At 36.2% G+C, this 25,787-nt stretch overlaps 1 protein-coding gene across 1 annotated transcript in view; it reads right to left on the minus strand.

The window, feature by feature from the left end:
* LOC125121943 (disintegrin and metalloproteinase domain-containing protein 5-like) overlaps nt 1-25,787 on the minus strand; it is a 91,144-nt gene that overhangs the window by 14,413 nt on the left and 50,944 nt on the right. The window contains exons 11-14 of the mRNA XM_047770235.1: nt 20,299-20,389; nt 19,467-19,686; nt 5,683-5,769; nt 4,620-4,728 (exon numbers count right to left, since the gene is read on the minus strand). Coding sequence (XP_047626191.1) covers nt 4,620-4,728; nt 5,683-5,769; nt 19,467-19,686; nt 20,299-20,389 — 507 coding nt within the window. The remainder of the gene's footprint in view (nt 1-4,619; nt 4,729-5,682; nt 5,770-19,466; nt 19,687-20,298; nt 20,390-25,787) is intronic.

A 25,787-nucleotide genomic window follows, 5' to 3' on the forward strand; every position in this document is an offset into this window, starting at 1 on the left:
TTAAGGAAACAGCATGGGGCAACAGAACTGGGTTTTTTGGGGTTTTTGGTTTTTTGCTTTTTAGGGCTATACCTGCAGTATATGGAAGTTCCCAGGCTTAGGAGTTGAACAGGAGCTGCAGCTGCTTGCTATAGCCACAGCCTTGCCAGATCTGAGCTGCAACTGTGAGCTACACCACAGCTCTCTACGAATCAAATCCCCAACCCACTGAGCAAGCCCATGGATTGAACCCGCATCCTTGTGGATACTAGTTGGATTCATTTCTGCTGAGCCATGATAGGAAATCCCACATAAGAACTGTTTGGCTACCAATATGCTTTATCCTTCAAGAAAAGAGAAGGATTTGGAAGGTGATTCAGAGGTCATCAGAGCTTGTCCCCCATCAGAGATCCAGGAGTGTTTTCCTCCTTGGTTCCCCACCACCACCCCCTATGATGCTTCAGCCCTGTGCCTCAGGGGTGGGGCCCATGCAAAGAGTTGTATGGCTGGGATTCCATCCAGAGCTGAAGGGGTGAGGTTATGTTGCCACGACAGTGGGTCTGGAGGGCAGAAGAGCAAACCTAAGAGAATTATTCTCCAACCTTAAAATCAAATGGAATTATTTGTATAGACTGGGATCTATCACCCCTTTCTTCTTTCCAATTTCTCCCTTTGGGGACAAGAATGTCTATCCTATGCCTGTCTCAGGATTGGTTTTGGTTTTTTTTTTTTTTTTGGAAGCACATAACTTGTCTGACTTCACATGTTCATAAATGGAGAGGAATTTTGCCTCAAAATCAATCATACCTCAATTCCCACCCATAATTGATTTAGATGCTATTTAGATGAGAGTTTTGCGTTTGGAATTTATGCTAGAATGGGTTGACTTTTGGAGCTACCGAGATGGGGTGGACATATTCTGCATAAAAGGAGAACATGAATGGGGGGGCATAGGATGGAATGTTATGGACTGACTAGTGTTCTCCCCCCCGACCCCACTTCATATGTTGAATTGAATCCCTAGCCCCCAGTGTGATGATATTTGGAGGTAAGGCCTTTGGGAGGTCATTAGGGTTAAGTGAGATCTTAAGGGTAGGGTCCTAATCGGATGGAACTGATGCCCTTAAAAGAGGAGGAGGAGAGACCAGAGAGCTTTCTCTCTCATCACACACACACACACACACACGGAAAGGACTCATCAAGAAGGCAGCCATTGGCAAGCCAAGAAAAGAGATCTCGCCAGGAATCAAATTTGCCAGTGCCTTGATCATGGATTTCCAGCCTCCACAACAGTGGGAAAATAAATTTCTGTTGTTTAAGATACTCTCTGTCTGTGGCATTTTGTTATGGTAGCCAAGCAGACTAATAGTGTGTTTTCATGAAAGAATGGATGAGGTAATTTATTCCCTAGGTCATCCCTTAAAGGGAGGAATAGTGGTGGAACTCCAAACAAACAAGTAGTTACCAGTGGAGAGTGGGGTGGAGGGAGGGGAAAGATAAGGGTGGGGGATTATAAGGTACAAACTGTTATGTGTAAAACAAGCTATGAGGATATATCATGCAACATAGGGAATATAGCCAATGTCCTAATAATTTTAAATGGAGTATAATCTATAAAAATCTTGAATCACTATGCTGCACAGCTGAAACTAATATAATATTGTAAATCAACTCTACTTCAAAAAAGCCTTTCCATCCTAGCACATTCACTACTGAATAGTCTAGAAAACTTCAGGCTAGAATACAAGATGTTTCATTAATTAGAAAACCTTCCATATAAGACACAATATGATCAGTTCAATAGATGCTATCCACATTTTAAATAAAGCCCAAAAGACATCCTGATTTTAAATACAATTGAGAGAGGTAAATATTTCCTCGACAAGATAAATATTGAATCAAAAGGAGCAGCGTTTTCAGGATAAAATATTAGGGTTTTCCTAGAAGTAATGATCACGGCCTTCGTGATTTCCTTTTATTCTGAACGGATTATCCAATACAATTATGAAATGGGGGGAATTAACTGAAGAAGAGGAAAGAAAGGAAAAGCATTATTTTTAAAATTATCATTAACTTGAGTTTGTATCATTTAAAAAATATCAACCCTCTAAAAAAAATCAACTAAAAGACTTTTGAAAGTGATAGTCCACTGATAAAATGTATGCACAAAAATCAGAAGGCTTCCTATAATTAAAAGTAGCAATTTAAAAATACAATGACAGATTGTCCTATAATTTTCAACAAAATGGTAATATTCTTAAAATTATAATTTATGGTCTATAGATCCTGCTATACCTATAGAGAGATCAAAACCACAATGAGTTATCACCTTATACATATCAGGTTGTTTACTGAAAAAAAATTGTTGGTGAGGATGAAGAAAAATTGGAACACTTGTTGATGTAAATGTAAAATAATTTGGCTGCTATAGAAAACAGTTTGATGATTCCTCAAAAAGATAAGTATAGAATTACTACATTATCCAGTAATTTCACATTTAAGTATATACTCAAAAGTATTGAGAGCATGGATATTTGTACACCCATGTTCACAGCAGCGTTACCCACAATAGTCAAAAGGGGAAGTAAGCCAAGGATCTATCAACAGATTAATGGGTAAACAAAATGTAGCATATACATGCCACAGAATATTACACAGCCTTTAAAAAGGAATGAAATTTTGACATATGTCACAACATTGGTAAAGTTTGAAGACATTATGTTAAGTGAAATAAACCAGAAACAAAAGGACAAATAATGGATGATTCCACTTCTATAAGGCATCTGAAAGTAGTCAAATTCACAGAAACAGAAAGTAGACTGGTGGTCTCCAAGGGTTGAGGGAGAGAAGAATGGGGACTTAACATTTAATGAATATAGAGTTCTAGTTTTGCAAGATGAAAAGAATTCTGGAGATGGAAAGGTGGGTGTAGAACAATGTAACCAATAAATTTAATGCCACTGAATTGTACATTTAATAATGGTTAAATGGTAAATTTTATGTGTATTTAATAATTAAATATACATAATATAAACATGTATGTGTGATATAAAAGGTCAAAAATAATGCTAGAAGAGACTTCTGAGGGTGAGCAGAACAATACACAAAAGAATTATAATTTCCTACAACCGTAAGATAAAGGGGAAGCCTCTTGAAATTAAAGAAATGCTTGTGGAATTTTTTCTTACTATTTTACCTTGTCATAGATTTTAAAGGGTTGATAATAACCTCTGAAGGTCAATAATAATATATAATATTATTAGTTGTAATTTCTGGGGTTAGGATTATATAAAATTATTGAAAGAAAAATTATAATGTAAGGTTGAATAAACTTTTTAACTTTACGAATCAAGTGGGAAAGTAAACAAAAATACATGAGGATTTAATCTACTGGCTACAAATATGGCCAGGATAAATTCCATAATTTGAACGCTTTTCCAGGCCATATTCTGTTAACACAAGTCAGTGATATTCAAAGTAAACAAAATGAGGGTGTAGAGTAAACTTGGATCCCTTGGGATCACCTTGTCTCTCAAACTCTTTATGCCCCCAAAGCATAACATAATATGACAGTGACTACTAACACCATTTTATTTTATTTTTTAAATTTACCACCTTACTATGTGGAAGTCCTGGGTCAGGAATTGAACCTGCGCCACTGCAGTGACCCAAGCTGCGGCAGTGATAACGCTGGGTCCTTAACCTGCTGAGCCACAGAGGAACTCCCTAACACTGTTTTGTTTTGTTTTGTTTTGGCTTTCGATGATTTTTTTTTATTACTCAAATGAATTTATCACATCTGTAGTTGTATAATGATCGTCAACATAATAAAGAGCATATATGACAAACCCACAGCGAGCATCCTTCTCAATGGTGAAAAGCTGAAAGAATTCCCGCTGAGATCAGCAACAAGACAAGGATGTCCGCTCTCGCCACTACTCTTCAACATAGTTTTGGAAGTCCTAGCCATGGCAATCAGAGAAGTAAAAGAAATAAAAGGAATCCAAATCGGAAAGGAAGAAGTAAAACTATCCCTATTTGCAGATGACATGATACTATACCTAGAGAATCCTAAAGACTCCCCTAACACTGTTTTGAATCAGGCATATACAAGACAATCCAAAGTGAACATTCTGAAATAACTGATCAAATTACACACCCCGAAATTTCTACTTTTAAAATTGCCTATCATTAGGTACACTTTTTGTTAGTAAACAATGTCAATGTTGATAAGAAAGAACAGTGCAAACTTAAACTGTCTTAGAGTCTTTAAATCTTTTAAGCAAAATAAAACCATATTTTTGACATCAGTTGCTTTACAATCTAGTTTGGAACCTAAACTTTTTTCTTCTTTTTAGAGCTACACCCGCAGCACATAGAGATTCCCAGGCCAGGGGTCTAACTGGAACTACAGCTGCCAGCCTATGCCACAGCCACAGAAACATGGGATCCGAGCTGTGTCTGTGACCTGCATCACAGTTCACAGGAACCCACTGAGCAAGGCCTGGGACTGAACCTGAGTCCTCGTGGATACCAGTCAAATTTGTTTCGGCTGCGCCACAACAGGAACTCCTGGAACCTAAACTTTAATTTATTTTCTTACATATTTTCTTGATTAATAAAGTTTTAAAGACACTAACCCACTTTGCTTTGGTGTCCATCATCAATACTTCCAAAACCGTTTCCCAGGTTGCAATCAGGAGGAACAAACCCCTTTTTACAATGGCAATGGTTAAGATTGTTGCAGACCTAGAAAAACCAGAAAATAGAATTTCTAGGGGTTCAAATATGGTTTTCAATAGAGACAAACTAATATTCTATACATATTCTACAGATAACTTATTCCTGAAAATTTATCTTCAACAGACAAATTCATCAAATTTTCACAAATTTCCTCTTGAAATTTCCCATACTTTAGAAAGTATATCTGGCTTCTGTTGCCAAATCAATTTTAAAAAAAATTCTTCGACCGTCCCCTCAGCCAGACCAAAATATTATTAATCACTGATACTATGACACTAGCTACTTCTTAATTTCATAGAACAGCCCAGACACTAAATTAATGAGCAAGACTAGTAAGAAAATTCTAATGACCTTTATTTACCAGTTCCTGTCTTTTTTCTGTAAAAATAAGATCACTTTTGTTATATGGTAATACATAGTGCTTATAGCACATCCAGCTCACATATTTACCAAACATTTTATACATCCAGAATCATCTTAAATGTTTCTACTTTATCTTCTCTGATAAACAATCAGAAAGATTTCTTAATAAAATAAGATTGAGTGAGTTCCTCTCGTGGCTCAGTGGTTAATGAATACAACTGGGAACCATGAGGTTGCGGGTTCAATCCCTGGCCTTGCTCAGTGGGTTAAGGATCCGGTGTTGCCATGAGCTATGGTGTAGGTCGAAGACGAGGCTCAGATCCCATGTTGCTGTGGTCTGGCGCAGGCCGGTAACTACATCTCTAATTCGACTCCTAGCCTGGGAACCTCCATATGCCACAGGAGTGGCCCTAGAAAAGGCAAAAAGACAAAAAAATAAAATAAAATAAAAAAGATTGAAGCTGTAAGTTATAGACTGTTAAATGACAACAAGCAGCACGAAAGCAATAAAAAAATTATTCAAATGATTTCTTTAAATCTTCTGTTTATTGAATTGTTCAAAGCATGTTGCTTAAAATGAAAACTGAAATTACTTACTCCATTTGCATTACAATGTCTGGAAGAATTGCATTCCTCATAATTGACTCTGTATTTAATCTCTACACAGCTAAAGTTCAAGCAAAACTAAAATGAAGCAAAAGAAGTGAAAAACAAAGTCAGTCAAACTGTCAGATTGTGTGCATAAACAATACATATGAAAAATTCAAGAAAAATCAAGAATTCATATTACCAAGGATTGGCATAAAAATAAAAAAATAAAGTAATAATTGTGACTGCATTGAAATAAATGTGAGATTAGATATGTTATTTCAGATTATAAAGATGCAGTTATATATAAGAAGCTGGAAGTTTTATTTTCTTACCATCTGCCACCAGAAGTCCTCTTACAAAGAAAAATATTCCTTGAGTTCAACAACTATCTGAAGAACATTTTTAAAATACCAATATCTGGGCTTAACCTGAAACCATTACGTCAAAACCTCTTGGGTTAAGGTCCAGGTAATTATCATGCATAGTCAAGGTTGAGAACTACCTAGTGGGAGGTATTGTAACCAAGCAGGACCCTGTGAAGCCTTCCCAGAATGGACACCCCCACTCATGTCCTCCACTTGCCTTTTTATCTATAGAAAAACTTCAGTCAATGAACCAATTTAGTCAAGTGAAAAAAAAAAAAACACAGAGAAAAAAGAAAAGAGTAATGATAATTCAGCCATTCAACAAAGTCAAGGACCTTCAAAGTCAAGATGATAGATAATATTCTGAGCCATGTCCTTGAAGCTGTTTTGCAGATGCTGAACCTGCCACCAATGGAAGAAGTCACCTGTGTGCTGCCCACAAGCACATGAACCCCAGATTCACTGGAACCAGAAGGTTGATGATGCTGACTCCCAGTGACCTCACCACCCACCAATCAGGAAAATGTCCATAAGCTGATCACACCCTGCTTCTCAAGCACTATAAGACTCCTCAATACCCCCTCTAAGGGGGCGCACAGTACTTGAGACACTAGCCTGCTGGGTTCCCCTCTTTCCCTGGCAATTAAAGCTACTTTTTCTGTTTCTTACAACTCTGAGAGCGCATTTCTATTTGGCATCAGTGTACAGAGGCAGCCGAGATTTCAGCAACAATATGAGGTACAAAGGAAAGTAAACTACTATTCCATGTGAGGAAAAAAAATGAGAAAGAGAAAAGTTAGGATAACAGGTATTATATGAGGTAACAGGTCAATGAGCAACTCCGATGGGTGAAATGGCCATAAGGCCTTCCAAAAAAGAAATGTGTAGTGTGTGAATTTACATTGTCCTAATTTACGGTATTAAATTGTGTGATCTTTTCCAATTATCAAAATTTTTTTCAGTAAAATCAATAAAGGAGTTTTGTTCTTGGGTGAGTTTTATCTTTGGATCATAACAACAGAATATACAGAAAGGGTAGGATCAAAACTCTGAAACAGAGATTTGAGCCAACATCAGTTAGATTTCAAGGGGGAGAGAGGCCTCAGGTCATATCTGGATCTATGTGTTTCCAAATGAGCAAGATTATACTATGATTATTTTCATGTGCTATTATCAAAAAGTGTTATGTAGAAATAAATTTGAATTTAGCAAGCAAACCTTGAGATTTTCTCTCTCAAAAAAAAAGTATGTTAATTTTCCAGAGGAGCTCTTGGAGTTATTAACTTCTAGGATTAATTACAACATTAAACTATAGTTAGACACACTGTTTATAGAACATTAGAACTTTCTAAAAACATTCTATAATTATAGCATGCTATAATATTGTTAGTATTGATTTTCTTATTCTTATGTATAATATAAATGACAAGTATAACATGAATTGTATTATAGCAGAATATAATAGTGCAATAATATTCAATTTCATTAAAACATTCATCTACCAATGAGAAAAAAAAGTCAGAATTGATTATAAAAAGTTAAAATGAGAGTAAATTTGGTGTTTCTACTGAAACAATGAATTCAGTTCATGGAAGTTGTTGCAAAAACAGCCCACAGAAGGAAAAATGCTGGATCACATAATACATTACTCAACCAAAACCTGCATTCAGATGAGATCCTCAAAAATGTTGGCTAAAAATTACTTCTTATAGTGCATGCAAAAAACTTGAGTACATATTGCAGAACATTTTTAAAAAAGATTTTTACATAAAAGTAATGTTGCTGTTAAAAACATTTAATGTGGAGATCATTAAAAAGAAATATTACTGGAATATTGCTAATATATCTGTTAAAAATTGCCCAAAACTTGTAAATAGAGAAAATGGGAAAACCACATTTCTTTTCAATGTCATATTTGAACATTCATTAAAGGACCCATTTCATGGAAACCTAAAGATTATTTAATTAAATTATTAAATAATCTAAATTGTGTAACTTGGTAGTCACTACTGATAAGAGCCCAGATTTTGTGAAGTCGTATGTTAACGTAGATTTTGCCTAGTAGCTACGTAAATGAGTTTTGCCTTATTAAAAAGATAACCCCCAAATTATGGCTTTATTCCTTTATAAGACATTAGCAGATTTCATATCAAACCTAGCAATTATATTTAAACATTCTTTTCCCTAATGCCTCTAAATATACAGTTCTTCAAACTCTCTTTGAACTAGCTTTAACAATTTTTTCCCTCATTCATGAGCTATATGTTTGACAGGAGCTTAATTTATATTGTATAAGAGTCATTTTTTTAAAAAAATTTTTTTAAATTTTCAAGACCACAATGAGATACTTAAGTTGACTCATACCATAGTCAAGTTTCTTTGCCGAGCAAATGTTCTCCTTGAACTATTTAAGTATAGACATGTCTTTCCTGATATACACATGCCTTATATGATGATTACCAAGTGGCATCAAAAATTTAACTTGGCTAATTCTCCATTTCTCTGAGTTTTTTCTTCTCATTTTGGTTTTTGTTTTTGTTGTCGTTTTCTGATTCTTGACCAAGTCAGTAAGTCTGCCTGTGATGTGTACACATTTGCAAGTGTACATACAAGGAATACACACATGTATACACAGAAAATTTTCTTATTTTTTTATTTTTTGCTTTTGATTACTTTTTATTAAAGTATAGTTGATTTACAATGTTGTGCCAATTTCTGCTGCACAGCAAAGCAATCCAATCATATATACACACATTATTTCTCTTACGTTATCTTCCATCATGATCTATTCCAAGAGATTGGATATAGCTACCCAGTTTTGTTTATTTTATATATTACAGAATGGCTATACTTTTGGATTGTGTTAAATAATTAACTTGTTCATTTTTGCCACTTTAGAAAGAAAATTAGTGTGACTATAAGAGATTGTATTATGTGTGTATGAGTTTTTCGGTTGCTAACTAGTTCCTGTATGAAAGACAGTAATAAATTACCTACTACTCACTTCTTTTAACTGGGTTAAAAATTATAATTACTACAATTGGGACATACTAGTAGCAATAATGGCAGAAGACAACTATGTCTCAGGGTAATGGGATGTGTAATTGCTTCACAAAAGACAAAAGAGTTTTATCCTAATATTATGTCTGGTTCCTTCATAATGTGAAAGAGAACAGTGAAAGTTAAGAATGCACATAGAAAATTATAGATGTTTTGTGTAAAGTAACCTTTGTCTTCTTTATAGTAACTTTAACCAAGAAAATAATGAATCTGAAAAAATTTTAGCAACAATCGTTCAGTTTTGGTGGGGTCATTCATAAGATAATTTTTTAAAAGTGTTTGTGAATACTTTAGGGCCTAATACAATAATGTATTTTTTAATGTATTTGTGAATACTTTAGGGCCTAATACAATAATGATGAAAAATTAGAATTTGGGTTTTTTTAATTGAGTACATAGAAGTTGGTTGTGAAGTATTTAATTTGCTCCAGATAAGAGTAATACAAGGTTTTTGTTTACTTTCTGTAAATCTATCAATATAGCAGAGATTCACTAGAATAATTTTCTGTGCTTTGTATCATGTAAATGGTTATTTTTAGAACTTCTCCATTTTTGAAAGAGCTAAATTTCTCTATAATTTCACAACTTTCTCCTATTTAATATAAGGTCTTGCATTGCCACCTTGATTAACACAGAGTTAAGTAACTTTTACTAGATACCAATAATCTTTTCTACTTAAGTAACTATATTACCTCAGACAGCTCTGGTGATTTTGTCCTACCAAGATCGGAGTCTGACGTCAAAACAACTTTTTCCTTCAGGATTTTTTTCATATCTAAAACTATCTTTGAGATTTCTGAAATTTCCTTCAGAAAATAACAGATTTGTTCGCTCTCTTTTGTTTTATTGAAGAATAATTTATTTACAATGTTGTGATAATTTCTGCTATACAACAAAGTGATTCAGTTATGCATATACAAACATCTTTTCCTTTTCAGATTCTTATAAATATAAGGATGCTAGAAATAATTACAATTTGATATTCTTCATTATTTAGTTTTTGTAAGATATGAGTTTTTAAATGAAAACTCATAACATTGTCATAGCTTTTTACAAAATGACAAATACCATTGTTCCTAAATTGAAGTTGGTAAGAATTTTACAATAGATTTCTTTTTTTAATGCTTTTTTAAAAAAAACAGTGTTGTGTTAGCTTCAGGTGTACAGCAAAGCAATTCAAATATATATGTACACACATATATGCATATATATATCCATATATATGCATATATGTGTATGTATCCATATATACATACATATATATGTATCTTTTTTTTTTTTTAATTTATAATTTTTTTTCATTTTCCCACTGTACAGCAAGGGGGTCAGGTTATCCTTACATGTATACATTACAATTACATTTTTCCCCCAGCCTTTCTTCTGTTGCAACATGAGTATCTAGACAAAGTTCTCAATGCTATTCAGCAGGATCTCCTTGTAAATCTATTCTAAGTTGTGTCTGATAAGCCCAAGCTCCCGATCCCTCCCACTCCCTCCCCCTCCCATCAGGCAGCCACAAGTCTCTTCCCCAAGTCCATGATTTTCTTTTTTGAGGAGATGTTCATTTGTGCTGGATATTAGATTCCAGTTATAAGTGATATCATATGGTATTTGTCTTTGTCTTTCTGGCTCATTTCACTCAGCATGAGAGTCTCTAGTTCCATCCATGTTGCTGCAAATGGCATTATGTCATTCTTTTTTATGGCTGAGTAGTATTCCATTGTGTATATATACCACCTCTTCCAAATCCAATCATCTGTCGATGGACATTTGGGTTGTTTCCATGTCCTGGCTATTGTGAATAGTGCTGCAATGAACATGCGGGTGCACGTGCCTCTTTTAAGGAGAGTTTTGTCCGGATAGATGCCCAAGAGTGGGATTGCGGGGTCATACGGAAGTTCTATGTATAGATTTCTAAGGTATCTCCAGACTGTTCTCCATAGTGGATGTACCAGTTTCCATTCCCACCAACAGTGTAGGAGGGTTCCCTTTTCTCCACAGCCCCTCCAGCACTTGTTATTTGTGGATGTATTAATGATGGCCATTCTGACTGGTGTGAGGTGATATCTCATGGTAGTTTTGATTTGCATTTCTCTTATAGTCAGCGATGTTGAGCATTTTTTCATGTGTTTGTTGGCCATCTGTATATCTTCTTTGGAAAAATGTCTATTCAGGTCTTTTGCCCATTTTTCCATTGATTGATTGGCTTTTTTGATGCTGGGTTGTATAAGTTGTTTATATATTCTAGAGATTAAGCCCTTGTCGGTTGCATCATTTGAAACTATTTTCTCCCATTCTGTAAGTTGTCTTTTTGTTTTCTTTTGGGTTTCCTTTGCTGTGCAGAAGCTTTTCAGTTTGATGAGGTCCCATGGGTTTATTTTTGCTCTAATTTCTATTGCTTTGGGAGACTGACCTGAGACAATATTCATGATGTTGATGTCAGAGAGTGTTTTGCCTATGTTTTCTTCTAGGAGTTTGATGGTGTCCTGTCGTATATTTAAGTCTTTCAGCCATTTGGAGTTTATTTGTGTGCATGGTGTGAGGGTGTGTTCTAGTTTCATTGCTTTGCATGCAGCTGTCCAGGTTTCCCAGCAATGCTTGCTGAATAGACTTTCTTTTTCCCATTTGATGTTCTTGCCTCCCTTGTCAAAGATTAATTGACCATAGGTGTCAGGGTTTATTTCTGGGTTCTCTATTCTGTTCCATTGGTCCATCTGTCTGTTTTGATACCAGTACCACACTGTTTTGACGACTGTGGCTTTGTAGTATTTCTTGAAGTCTGGGAGAGTGATGCCTCCTGCTTGGTTTTTGTTTCTCAGGATTGCTTTGGCGATTCTGGGTCTTTTGTTTGTTCCATATAAATGTTTGGATTGTTTGTTCTAGTTCTGTGAAAAATGTCATGGGTAATTTGATAGGGATTGCATTGAATCTGTAGATTGCTTTGGGTAGTATGGTCATTTTTACAATCTTGATTTTCCCAATCCAGGAACATGGAATATCTTTCCATTTCTTTACATCTTCTTTGATTTCTTTGATTAAAGTTTTATAGTTCTCGGCATATGGGTCCTTTACCTCCTTGGTCAGGTGTATTCCGAGGTATTTGATTTTGTGAGGTGCAATTTTAAAAGGTATTAATATATGTATCTTTTTCAAATTCTTTTCCATTTTAGGTGATTACAAGACATTGAATATAGTTCCTAGTGCTATAGAGTAAGTCCTTGTCACCTATCCATTTTATACATAGTAATGTGTATATGTTAATCACATACTCCTAATTTATGGCATTATTTATTACTTCTTGATTAGATAAAAGGGGGAGAGATGCACAGGAAGCACTGCCAAAGAAATTCAGTCCCCTTCCATAGGTTAATTTTTAATGTTATTAATATAAGCATAACTAATGTTCTCAGCATAAAAGTTTCATATATTGTATAGGTTACAAGAATAGATTGAAAGTTCCTGGAAAATCAAGTCAATTTCTCTCTAAGGTATTTTCTTATCCTGAAGAGAAACTTAAGATCAAGGTCTTAATAAATAGTTATTATCACAACTCTGTCCCCAAAATAATAGATTTTGCTTTTCTCCATACTCATACTATTGGTAACTCTAATAAACTAACTACAGCCATTCAAGCTTTTGATCAACCAACAGTTCCTGCTTTTCTTCAATGTTTGCCTAAGTCTCTGCAATCTCTAGGCAATTTCCTGACTAAGGTGTAGAAAGAAGGAACCCAAACATAGCCTAGAAATCTTGTTAAGTAAAAAAAGACAGAGATTTAAGTATGTGAAGGTTGGGAAGCTCTGGAACCTAGAATTTTCTGGGAAAACTATTTTAGAGGAGGGAACTACAAAGGAAAGACTTTTATAAATCTGAGCAGGAATTGCATTATATCTTTGGCTGAAAATAATCTGTATCTGCACAGGGGAAATATCTACAAGACTTAACAAGAACAACTTCCAGAGAAAGAAAAATTACCAAGGATCTATAAGATGAATAATTCCTGATTACACAACACAGAAATCATCCAAGGTCCTATCAGCCTGAATAGATAGACCCTGTTGAATGCATAGAACATTCGATAGAGACCACAGAATAGCCACACTCAGAAGTGGGGCAAATTTAGCCTATAGTAAAATTTAGACTTTAAAAAATGTACCCTATGCTCTAAAAAAAGAGCTTAACAGAAAGTCTTGAAGGTATTAAAGTAATTTGTAAGTTCTACCCAATGAAGAATTCAAGGTAATAATCAGAGAAATCAGAATAAGATTGAAACAACAGAGTGAACAGCTAAAAGTTTTTGAAAAAGAGTTTGAAAACATAAAGAAAAACCAAACATAGATGAAGAATACAATAACTTAAATGGCAAATACACTATAAGGAATCAATCACAGACTAATTGATACAGAGGTATAGATCAGTGAAGAGAAAGGTAGAATAGTGGAAATTACTGATGCTAAACAGAAAAAAGAATAAGAAGAAAAGAGCAAAGTTTAAGAGATCTCTGGGACAACATCAGGAACACTATATTCACATTACTGGGGTCCCAGAAGGAGAAGCAAGAAAGGGGCTGAAAACATATTTGAGGATGTAACAGCTAAAAAACTGTCTAACTTGGAAAGGAAAGCAAACATCCAGGTACAGAAATCAGAGAAAGTTCGAAATAGGATCAACCTGAACAGGACCACACCAAATGCACTGTAGTGAAAATAGCAAAAATTAAATATAGAGAGAGGCTATTAAGAACAGCAAGCAGGAGTTCCCGTCATGGCTCAGTGGTTAATGAATCTGACTAGGAAACATGAGGTTGCAGGTTCGATCCCTGGCCTTGCTCAGTGGGTCAGGGATCCGGCATTGCCGTGAGCTGTGGTGTAGGCTGCAGACGCAGCTCGGATCCCGCATTGCTGTGGCTCTGGTGTAGGCCAGCGGCAACAGCGCCGATTCAACCCCTAGCCTGGGAACCTCCATATCCCAAGGGAGCGGCCCTAGAAATGGCAAAGACAAAAAAAAACAAAAAACAAAAAACAAAAAACAAAAAAAACAGCAAGCACAAATCCCTAAGTTACATATAAAGGATCTCACATAAGGGTATCAGCTAATCTTTCGGCAGAAACTCTGCAGGCCAGAAGAGAGTGGCACAATATACTTAAAATAATGAAAGGAAGAAAAACTTTTACAACAAAGAATACTCTTGTTGGAAAAGCTTTCATTCAGATTTGATGGCAAGATTAAAAAGTTTTACAGACAAGTAAAAGCTGAACTAGAGTTCAGTACTACCAAATCAGCTTTACAAAAAATGTGAAAGAGATTTCTCTAAATGAAAAAGAAAAGGCCGCAACCAGAAACATAAAAATTACAAAACAAAAAGGCTATTAGTAGAGGCAAATATACAGTAATGCTAGTAAATCCAACACATATAAATCTAGAAGAAAGGTTAAAAGACAAAAATAGTAAAATCACCTGTATCACAGTAAGTAGTAAAGGGATATGCTAAAAAAAAATATGCTAAATATGAGGAGACCATGATGGCAGAATAGGAGGACGTGGAACTAACTTCTTCCCACAAATACATGAAGAATACATCTACAAATGGAACAATCCTCACATCTACTGAATACTAGCAGAAAAGACAAGAGGCATCTCCACATAACTGGGTAGGACAAAAGGGGAAAAAAAGAGGTGGAAGAAGATCAGGACCTGTGCCACTGGGAGGGAGCTAAAGGAGAAGAGAGGTTCCTCCCCAGGGAATCACCTCACCAGCAGGGAGATCATTTGGGACAGGATAGGAGCTTTTCAGGCTTGCAGGAGAACATAACAGCCAGTCTGTGGTAGGCAGGCCAGAATAAGACACACAGAGATGGTTTGTGCCACCATCCTGTGCACCTCAGCCTGAGACATGTGTCCACTGACAAGGGCAGGAGCTGGGTGTTGGAAAGTGGGATTTGGGGAACAGACCCAGGGAGAGGATTGCTATTGACTGTGTGGAGACAGCATGGATGGGCAGGAGAGTAGAGCACTATAACCAGGAATAATTGGGGAGAAGTCCCTGGCTGCCACAAGGGACAAGAACCAACTCTGCATCAGTGGGCAGGCATCAGTCACTCACACTAGAAAGCCTACAGAAGCCCCTGGACTAAACTTAACCACCGAGGCAGACAGAAGCAAGAAGAAATATAATCCTGCAACTTGTGGAAAGAAGACCACAAACACAGAAAGTTAGACAAAATGAGATGACAGAGAAATATGTTTCAGATGAAGGAATAAGATAAAAACCTACAAAAACAACTAAATGAAGAGGAGACAGTGAATCTACCAGAAAAAGAATTCAGGGTAATGATAACAAGGATGACCCAAGATCTGAGAAAAAGAATGGAGGCAGAGATTAAGAAGTTTCAAGAAATGTTTAACAAAGTTCTAGGAGATTTAAAGAACAACATCAACAACAAAAAATGCATGCTACATTAACTGAAATGAAAAAAAAAAAAAAAAAAACACTAGAAGGAATCAATAGCAGAATACATGAGGCCGAAAAACAAATAAGTGAACTGGGAGATAGACTGGTGAAAATCACTGATGTGGAATACAATAAAGAATTTAAAAAAAATTAAAAGAAATGAGGACACTCTAAGAGACCTCTGGGACAACATTAAATGCACCAACATTCACATTATAGGAGTCCCAGAAGAAGAAAAGAAAAAGTGCATGAGAAAATATTTCAAGAATTATAGGCAAGAATTTCTCTAACATAAGAAAGAAAACAATCAAGCATAGGAATGCACAGAGTCCCATATAGAATAAAAGCAAGGAGGTACATTCTGAGCCACATATTAATCAAACTGACAAAAATTAAAGACAAAGAAAAAATATTAAAAGCAACAAGGGAAAAGCAACAAATAGCATACAAGGAAACCCCTATAAGGTCATCGCCTGATTTTTCGGCAGAAACTCTATATGCCAGAAGGGAGTGGCATGATATATTTTAAGTGGTGAAAAGGAAAAACTGTCAATGAAGAATACTTTACCCAGTAAGGCTCTCATTCAGATTCTATAGAAAAGTCAAAAGCTAAAAGAATCCAGTACCACCAAACCAGCTTTATAACAAATGCTAAAGGAACTTCTTTAGGTGGAAAAGAAAAGGTCACAACTAGAAACAAGAAAATTATGAATGTCAAGGCTCACCAGTAAAGGAAAACATAAAATTAAAGTAGGAAATCATCCACAAACAAATAAAATATCAAAAGCAGAAATTGTGAAAAGAGGAGAGGATAAATGCAGAATATTGAAAATGCATCTGAATTAAAAGACAGCAACTTAAAACAATTTTGTATATACATAGACTGCTATATCAAAATTTCATGGGGGAGTTCCCATCATGGTGCAGTGGAAACAAATCCGACTAGGAACCATAAGGCTGCAGGTTTGATCCCTGGCCTCACTCTGTAGGTTAAGGAACCTGCATTGCTGTGAGCTGTGGTGTAGATCCAGATGTGGCTCAGATCTGGTGTTGCTGTGGCTGTGGCATAGGCCAGCAGCTGTAGCTCTGATTAGACCCCTAGCCAGGGAACCTCCATATGCCATGGTGTGGCCCTAAAAAGACCAAAAAAAAAAATTCATGGGAATCAAAAACCAAAAAACTACAATAGATACACACACACAAAAGGAAAAACAATCCAAATACAATACTAAATAATTTACATAGAAAATCCTAAATGTGGTACCATAAAACACTAGCGTCCACTGATAAATTTGGTAAAGTCGCAGGATACAAACACAACATACAGAAATCTCTTCCATTCCTATACACTAATAATGAAAAATCAGAGAGAGAAGTTAAGGAAAAATTCCATTTATCACCACATCCAAAAGAAAAAAATACCTAGGAATAACCCTACCTAAAGAGGAAAAGATCCATACTCTGAAAACTACAAGACGCTGGTGAAAGAAATGAACATGACACAAACAGATGGAAATATATACCATGCTCTTGGATTGGAAGAGTCAATCTTGTCAATATGACTATACTACCCAAGGCAATCTACAGATTCAGTGCAATTCCTATCAAAACTAATGGCATCTTTCATAGATCTAGAACAACAACAACAACAAAAACCTTTTAATTTGTATGGAAACAAAAAGGATCCTGAATAGCCAAAGCATCCTGACCAAGAAAAATAGAGCTGGAAGAATCAGAGCTACCATATGATCCAGGAATTCCACTGCTGGATATATACCCAAAGAAAATGGAAACTAATTTGAGGAGTTAACCCTATCACACAGTGGGTTAAGGATCCAGCATTGTCTTTGCAGTGGCTCAGGTCACTTCAATACCCAGTCCGGCACAGTGGGTTAAGGATCCAGCACTGCTGCAGCTGCACCAGGTCCCAACTGCAGCTCAGATTCAGTCTCTGGCCTGGGAACTTCCATATGCCATAAGTGCGGTCAAAAACACCCCACAAATTTAAACAGATATATTCATCCAAATTCATAGCAGCATTATTTATAATAGTCAAGATATGGAAGCAACCTGAGTGTCCATCTACAAATGAGTAATAAAGATGTGGTATATATACATACACACACACACACAATAGATTATTACTCAGCCATAAACACAAATGAAATTTTGCCATTTGTGACAACATGTATGGACCTGAAGGGTATTATGCTTTATGGAATAAGTCAGAAAGATAAAGACAAATACTGTATATTTTCACTTTTATGTGGAATAGAAAATATAAGACAAACATGTGAACTTAACTAAATAGAACAGATATAGAAAACAAATTACTGTTTACCAGTGCAGATAGGGAAGTGGAGAGGGACAAGAGAGGCATAGAGGATTAAGGGTATATGTAAAATAAACAAGCTACAAGGATATATTGTACAGCAAAGGAAATATAGCCAATATATTACAGTAGGTGCTCCTGTCATGGTGTAGCACAAACGAATTCGACTAGGAACAATGAGGTTGTAGTTCGATCCCTGGACTTGCTCAGTGGGTTAATGATCTGGTGTTGCCGTGAGCTGTGGTGTAGGTCCCAGCTCGGATCTGGCATGGCTGTGGCTCTGGTGTAGGCCAGCAGCTGTAGCTCCAATTAGACCCCTAGCCTGGGAACCTCCATATGCAGCCCTAAAAAGACAAAAAATATATTTTTAAGTTGAGTATAAGCTATAAAAAATTAAATCATCCTGTTGTATACCTGAAACTTATATGATATCATAAATCAACTATATTTCAATAAAAAAAAATGTATGTAGGTCCTGAGCCCTCAGTAAGATGGAACATAACTTCCTACTCTTAAAGTCTGGTATATACATAATGAGTTCTTTCAATAAAGTGCAATATGGAAAGAGGGGGAAAAAGAGTAATTTTGGTGAGCAATCCAACAAACATTACTTCAGCCAGGTAACTGAGGTTAATATTAACACACACACAGGGAGTTCCCATCGTGGCTCAGTGGTTAACGAATCCGACTATGAACCATGAGGTTGCGGGTTCAATCCCCAGCCTTGCTCAGTGGGTTAAGGATCCAGCGTTGCCATGAGCTGTGATGTAGGTTGCAGACGCGGCTCGGATCCTGCGTTGCTGTGGCTCTGGAGTAGGCCAGCAGCTATAAGCTCCGATTAGACCCCTAGCCTGGGAACCTCCATATGCCGCGGGAGCGGCCCTAGAAAAGGCAAAAAGACAAAAAATAAACATTAAAAAAAATTAACATGCACACATACTTAATATAATATGATGAAAGACACTTTACCTGTGCAATTTTTCTCCCAAGAATACATAATCCCAGTTTAATCATAAGAAAAACATTACACAAATCCAAGTTGAGGAACATTCTACAGAATATCAACTAGTTCTACCCCAAATTTTCAAGGCATCAAAAACAAGACAATTTTGAGAAACTCTCAAGAGGAATTTAAGGACAGATATTTAATAAATTTCCTGTAGTATTCAGAGTGGAATTCTGCAAAAGGACACTAGATAAAAGTTAAGGAAATCTGAATGAAGCATGAAATTCAGTTACTAAGAATGTATCAACATTGGTTCACTGACTGTAGTAAATGTACCATACTATTTTTACATGTTAATAATGGATGAAATCGGGGTATTGCTTAGGGCTGGAGGTGGTCAACATGGGCAAGAGTGAAATCTGGGAGGTGAAATCATGGTCTCAAAATTGAATGTGATGATGGTTGTGCAACTCTATAAATTAATTAAAAGCAATGAATTGTACACTTACCATGGGTGAATTTTATAGCAAATAACTCAAAAGCCTTTTTAAAAATGCACTGATTGGTATATTGTTATAGTGAGTAAAACCGTAAAATATAATTTTTAAAACACTTAAAAATTTTCATTCTAATTACCATTTCAGGTCCACACACAGTGCCGTCTTGTACAAATGTTCGATCTCTGTCTTGAGGGAATTCAACTGTAGTAATTGTATCTCTAGGTATTTTCTCTGCATTTAGAAATGTAGATACACACATTTGCTCTCGTACATGTGAATAAATCACAGATAAATTTGCACGTGAAATTAAATATTTGTGTGGCCAGTTACAAACTAATTTTCCACATAACAAATGGCTAGAAGCACAAGGGGAAAAAAAGTATCATATTATTTTCAGAAATAACATAGATTGTTGATACAGCAAACTTTTAAAGTTATTTTTACAAATTTAAATTCAGGTTTCAAAAGTTTTCTCTCAGTGCATTTTTTGAGCACACGGACTCATATGACGTGGCTCTTTTTGTTTTGTAAGGGAAAAATTAACCATTTTTGCAGTCTGACACCTCTGATCTGTTCTATATTAGCTTCCTAAATTTGAGCAAATGATCATTGTTCTCCAAATTTTTTTTCATTAGTAAGTGGGATAAGTAATTCGTAATTCTAACTACAAACATTTGATGTATATAAATATATATTTATAACATAAATATATAATATATACAAATGATCTAACAAATGCCCAGCTCATCCCAACAATAAATAGAGGTGATTTTTATGATTATTGTTGTAACATTATAGGCACTGAACACATTTGTAGGAAATGGATTACACTGTTCAGCTCAGATCACAAAACAAAGAAAACCTGTTATAAAATGGCATCTTAGTTTGTATACATAATAATATATTCTAGAATCTTAGCAATATATAACCTACATTCCAAATGAAATTATCACTTTCAAAATACATACGGGTAATTACAATATTCTCTGCCACAGTTTCCAAATCTATCTTTTCTTGAATTTATTTCATCAAAACAAGAGAATGAAGCACCTGTTGATTCTAAATGAAAAAAAGAAATTTAAATAAGTAAATTGCAATACACAATTCCAGTTATCATTATAGAAAGAAGAAACAGAATCTGGAAACTGAAATGTCATCCCAAGGAAGGTTTTGTGTTTTTTGTTTTTTCCTTTAAAAGATGGCTGAATCTGTGGCATATGGAAGTTCCCAAGCTAGGGGTCAAATCGGAGCTGCAGCTGCAGGCCCATGCCACAGCCATGGCAACACAAGATCCCAGCTCCATCTGTGACCTACACTGCAGCTTGAGGCAATGCTAGATCCTTAACCTGCTGAGCAAGGCCAGGGACTAAGCTCGCATCCTCACGGACACTATGTTGGGTTTGTAATCCACTGAGTCATGACAGGAGCTCCCCTAGGAAGGTTTATAATTATCAGACTTTAAAAGCTGCTGGCAATAGATCAAGATTAATTATGTAAAGAGCAGCATTGTTCAAATGGCTATATACCGTTAGAAAAATAAGAGGTCATTGTCTCTTTAGTACTGCTAAATTGTTTATGTTCTGCCTTAGTTACCTATCCAATGTAAAAATATAGTTTCCTCTTATTACAAAAAAAAAGGGGGATAGGTTTTATAATGCAATACTGATAAGAAACCCAAAGAGCCTAACAATCACTAAACAATAACTACTGAATTTTAAAATTAGGAAGTGAAGGCTCATTTATTTCAGACTTTTTAATTTTTAGTTATATCTAATTTTAAGATCATGAAAATTAAAAGGTATTTAAAGCTGCCTCATCACTTCGACTTGGTTATTTAGAGGTGGGTTGTGTTGATCATGTTAATCACATGTAGTAAGAACTGAGATCTTTGGTCATTGCTACTTTTAATTGACAAGGGATTTCTCAGCAATTTCAGATTTTCGTCATTGGAAAACATGATCTATAAATTTCACTCTCTCTCCTGAAAGATACAATCCATACATATATAGCAGTCTACAAAATAGGCCAAAATAGATTTCTGAGAAGCCATAATCAGTAATTCTCTTTTGAAAAAGCCTGCTCTTCAACCCACCAATGAGTAATTAGCTTCTGCTTGCTGCTTGATTTGCTATTATCTAAACACTGATTTGATTAACTCTAATTTAAACTTCTCAATTCTTTCAAATTCTATAAAAGGCCAGGATTAAGATAATGCAAAATTTAAGGTGACTGTTTCCTCAAATGTGCAGACACCTATGCAGGGCTACAGGGATCATGAAAATCAGGGAAATAATGACACCACCAAAACACAATAAGCCCCGAAGAAGTATAGATAGAGGAAATATCTGTCAAGTTCAAAATAATTGTTCTAAAGATGCTTAGAAAGCACAAAGAAAAAAGATTAACAATTTAATGACACAGAGAAAATAATACAAGAATGAATTGAAAGTTTCAACAGAGGCAGAAAACATTTTAAAAAACAAATTTTAGAGATGAAGAAATACAATGAGTGAACTAAAGAATTCAATAGAGCTTCACCAGCAGACTTGAACAAGTAAAAGAGAGAATAAATGACCTAGGAGACAAATCAATTAAAATGATCCAGATATGTGGATCAAGATGGTGAAGGAGGACCCTGAGCTCATCTCTGTCATGAAGGCATCAAAACTACAACTACTTATAGAGTAACTCTCACTGACAGTGACCTTAAGACTAGCAGAGTGACTCTTCTACAACGAAAGCTGTGAAGGAAGAAGCAGACAGAGTCTGGTAGGAGGGGAAGAGAAGGGAGATAGTAGTGTCCCAGAGCACTATTGGGTGACCCAGAAAAGGAGAAGGAAATCATAGGCTTAGGGATCCTCCCTGTGGAACAAGGGGTTTGAGCTACATACTAAGCATCCCAGCCCTGGACTTCAACACCAGGGAGAAGAGCCCCCTTAGTTGATTTGAAAAGTGCTGGGGCTTACCAGAGGGTTCTACGAAAATGAGACTCTACTCTTGAAGAGCAAATACACAGACTCAGAGTTCCCGTCATGGCGCAGAAGAAACGAATCCGACTAGAACCATGTGGTTGTGGGTCCGATCCCTGGCCTCACTCAGTGGGTTAAGGATCTGGCGTTGCCATGAGCTGTGGTGTAGGTCACAGATGTGGCTTGGATCTGGCATTGCTGTGGCTCTGGCATAGGCCGGCAGCAACAGCTCCAATTAGACCCCTAGCCTGGGAGCCTTCATATGCTGCAGGTGCAGCCCTAAAAAGACAAAAGACACACACACACAAAAAAAAATACACAGAGTTGCTTATCCCCAGTTCCAGCTCAGAAGCAGCATATTGAAAACACATTTAGGAAAGAGTGGAGCCAAGTACAGTAGTGTGGCTCTAACCGCTATGGTTCTGACCAAGCCTCTAACCAAGATGCAAGCATTGAAGAAAAAGTGGAATCAACTCAGAAGTGCAGCCTCAATCCCTTGTTTGCAACCAAGACAGAGACTGCCAATACAAGTGAGAGAAACCCAACTCTCTAAGGGCTTCTGCTCCAGCTCCTTAGGCCTCAGCCATATCTCCAATAAGGTAGTAACTGCCAATGAGCCTAAGAGAAATTCCAGCTTCCACCTGCCTCAGGTTCTAGCCCCACTGAATCCAGCCCTACCTTCAATGGAGGTGCCTGCCAGTGTACACTGGGGAAGATGTGGCCCACATTCATTTTAGATCCAGTTCTCCTACCAAAGCCACTGTCACACATGGGCTGCACAGTGACAATTCCAGACAAAGACATGCCTTCAATACTGGGATAGCAGTTCCCTTTGTGGCTCAGCAGAAATGAATTTGACTAGTATCCATGAGATTGCAGGTTCGATCCCTGGCCTTGCTCAGTGGGTTAAGAATCTGGCATTGCCATGAGCTGTGGTATAGGTTGCAGTACTGCTCAGATCCCATGTTGCTGTGGCTCTGGCATAGGCTGGAGGCTATAGCTCCACTGGACCCCAAGCCTGGGAACCTCCATATGACACAGGCGTGGCCCTAAAAAGACCAAAAAAAAAAAAAAACCTACAGTCAAGTACCACCTTATTAATGGCCATCATTAATAAGTCTACAAATAACAAATGCTGGAGAGGGTGTAAAGAAAAGGGAACCCCACACACACACTGCTGGTGGGAATGTAACTTGATTCAACCACTATGGGAAAGTATGGAGGTTCCTCAGAAAACTAAATATAGAACTACCATATGATCCAGCAATCCCATTCCTGGTCATATATCTAGAAAAAACCCTAATTCAAAAACCATAATTCAAACAGTTCATTGCGGCTATCCACAACAGCTAAGACATGGAAACAATATACAGTCACTTGTGAGAGAACATGATGAAGGGTAATATCAGAAAAAGAACGTGTGTATATATATATATATATATATATATATATATATATATACTTTGAGGTATAGCAGAAATTGACAGATTGACATATTGACATATATATATATATACTTTGAGGTATAGCAGAAATTGACAGAACATTGTAAATCAGCTATAGTTTAAAAAATTTTAAAAGATCAATGAAACTAAAAGCTTCTTCTGGAGTTCCCGTTGTGGCTCAGTGGTTAACGAATCCAACTAGACACCATGAGGTTGCAGGTTCGATCCCTGGCCTTGCTCAGTGGGTTAAGGATCCAGTGTTGCAGTGAGCTGTGGTGTGGGTCACAGATGAGGCTCGGATCTCGTGTTGCTGTGGCTGTGGCATAGGCTGGCGGCTATAGCTCCGATTAGACTCACAGCCTGGGAACCTCCATGTGCTGCAGGAAGCAGCCCCAGAAAAGGCAAAAAGACAAAAAATAAAAATAAATAAATAAATAAATAAATTTAAAATCTTCTTCTCTGAAAAGATAAAAAGATTGATGAACATTTAGCCAGACTCACCAAGAAAAAAGACATAGGATGCAAATCAATAAAATCAGAAAAGAAAAGGGAGACATTAAAATAGACATCACAGAAATACAAAGGATTTTAAGAGAATACTATGAAAACCTACATGCCAATGAAATGGAAAACCTAGAAAAAATGGAAAAATAGAAAACCTAGAAAAAACAAACAATTCTTAGAAAGGTATAATCTCCAAAACTGAAACAGGAAGAGGTAGAAGATATGAATAGACCAATACCAATGAAATTGGATTTAATGAAATTGAATCAGCAGTTTTGAAACTCCTAACAAACAAAAGTCCAGGACTATATGGTTTCAAAGGTGAATCTGAAATATTTAGAGAATAATTAATATCCATCTTTCTCAAACTATTCCAAAAATTTACAAAGGAAGGAACACAATCGAAATTTCCATCAATGGATGGATTAAGAAGATCTGGTACATATACACAATGGAATACTACTCACCCATTAAAAGAATGAAATAATGTCTTTAGCAGCAACATGGATGTAACTACAGATTCTCATACTAACTGAAGTAAGTCAGAAAGAGAAAGACAAGCACCATATGATATCACTTATATATGGAATCTAAAATATAGCACAAATGAACCTATCTACAGAATGGAAACAGATTCACAGACATGGAGAACAGACTTGTGGTTGCCAAAGGAGAAGGGGAGGGAGTAGGATGGAGTAGGAGTTTGGGATTAGCAGATGCAAACTATTACATTTAGAATGGATAAGCAATGAGGCCTTGCTGTATATAACAGGGAAAAAAGACAATTTTATTCAATACAGTTTTAGAAGTCTTAGTCACAACAGAGAAGAAAAATAAATAAAAGGAAACCAAATTGGAAAGGGATGAAATAAAACTATCACTGTTTGCAGATGACATGATACCATATATAGAAATTCCTAAAGATGCCACCATAAAACTACTAGAGCTCATCAATGAATATGGTGAAGTTGCAGGATACAAAATTAACCTACAGAACTCTGTTACATTTCTACATGCTAACAACAAGCTATCAGAAAGAGAAATTAAAGAAACAATCCCATTTATTATCCCATGAAAAAGAATAAAATACTGAGGACTAAACACACCTAAGGTGACAAAAACTATGATACTGGTTAAAGAAACTGAAGACACGACAGATAAAAAGATACACCATGTTCTTAGATTGGAAGAATTAATATTGTTAAACTGATCATACTACCCAAGGCAATCTATAGCTTCAATCAAATACCTATCAAAATATCCAATGGCGTTGAGTAATAAAAAAAATTAAAAAAAAATACCAATGGCATTTTTTACAGAATTAGAACAAATAATTCTAAAACTTTTATGGAAACACAACATAACCCAAAGAGCCAAAATAATCTTGATAAAGAAGAGCGGACCTGGAGGAATCATGCTCTATGATTTCAGAATAAACTACAAAGCTACAGTAATCAAGGCAGCATGGGAAAGCCACAAAAGCCAACACATAGATCAATGAAAGAGTATAAAGAGCCCAGAAATAACCGAAGTACTTAT

The sequence above is a fragment of the Phacochoerus africanus genome, chromosome 3, assembly GCF_016906955.1.
Source record: "Phacochoerus africanus isolate WHEZ1 chromosome 3, ROS_Pafr_v1, whole genome shotgun sequence".
In the NCBI taxonomy this organism is placed as follows: domain Eukaryota; kingdom Metazoa; phylum Chordata; class Mammalia; order Artiodactyla; family Suidae; genus Phacochoerus; species Phacochoerus africanus.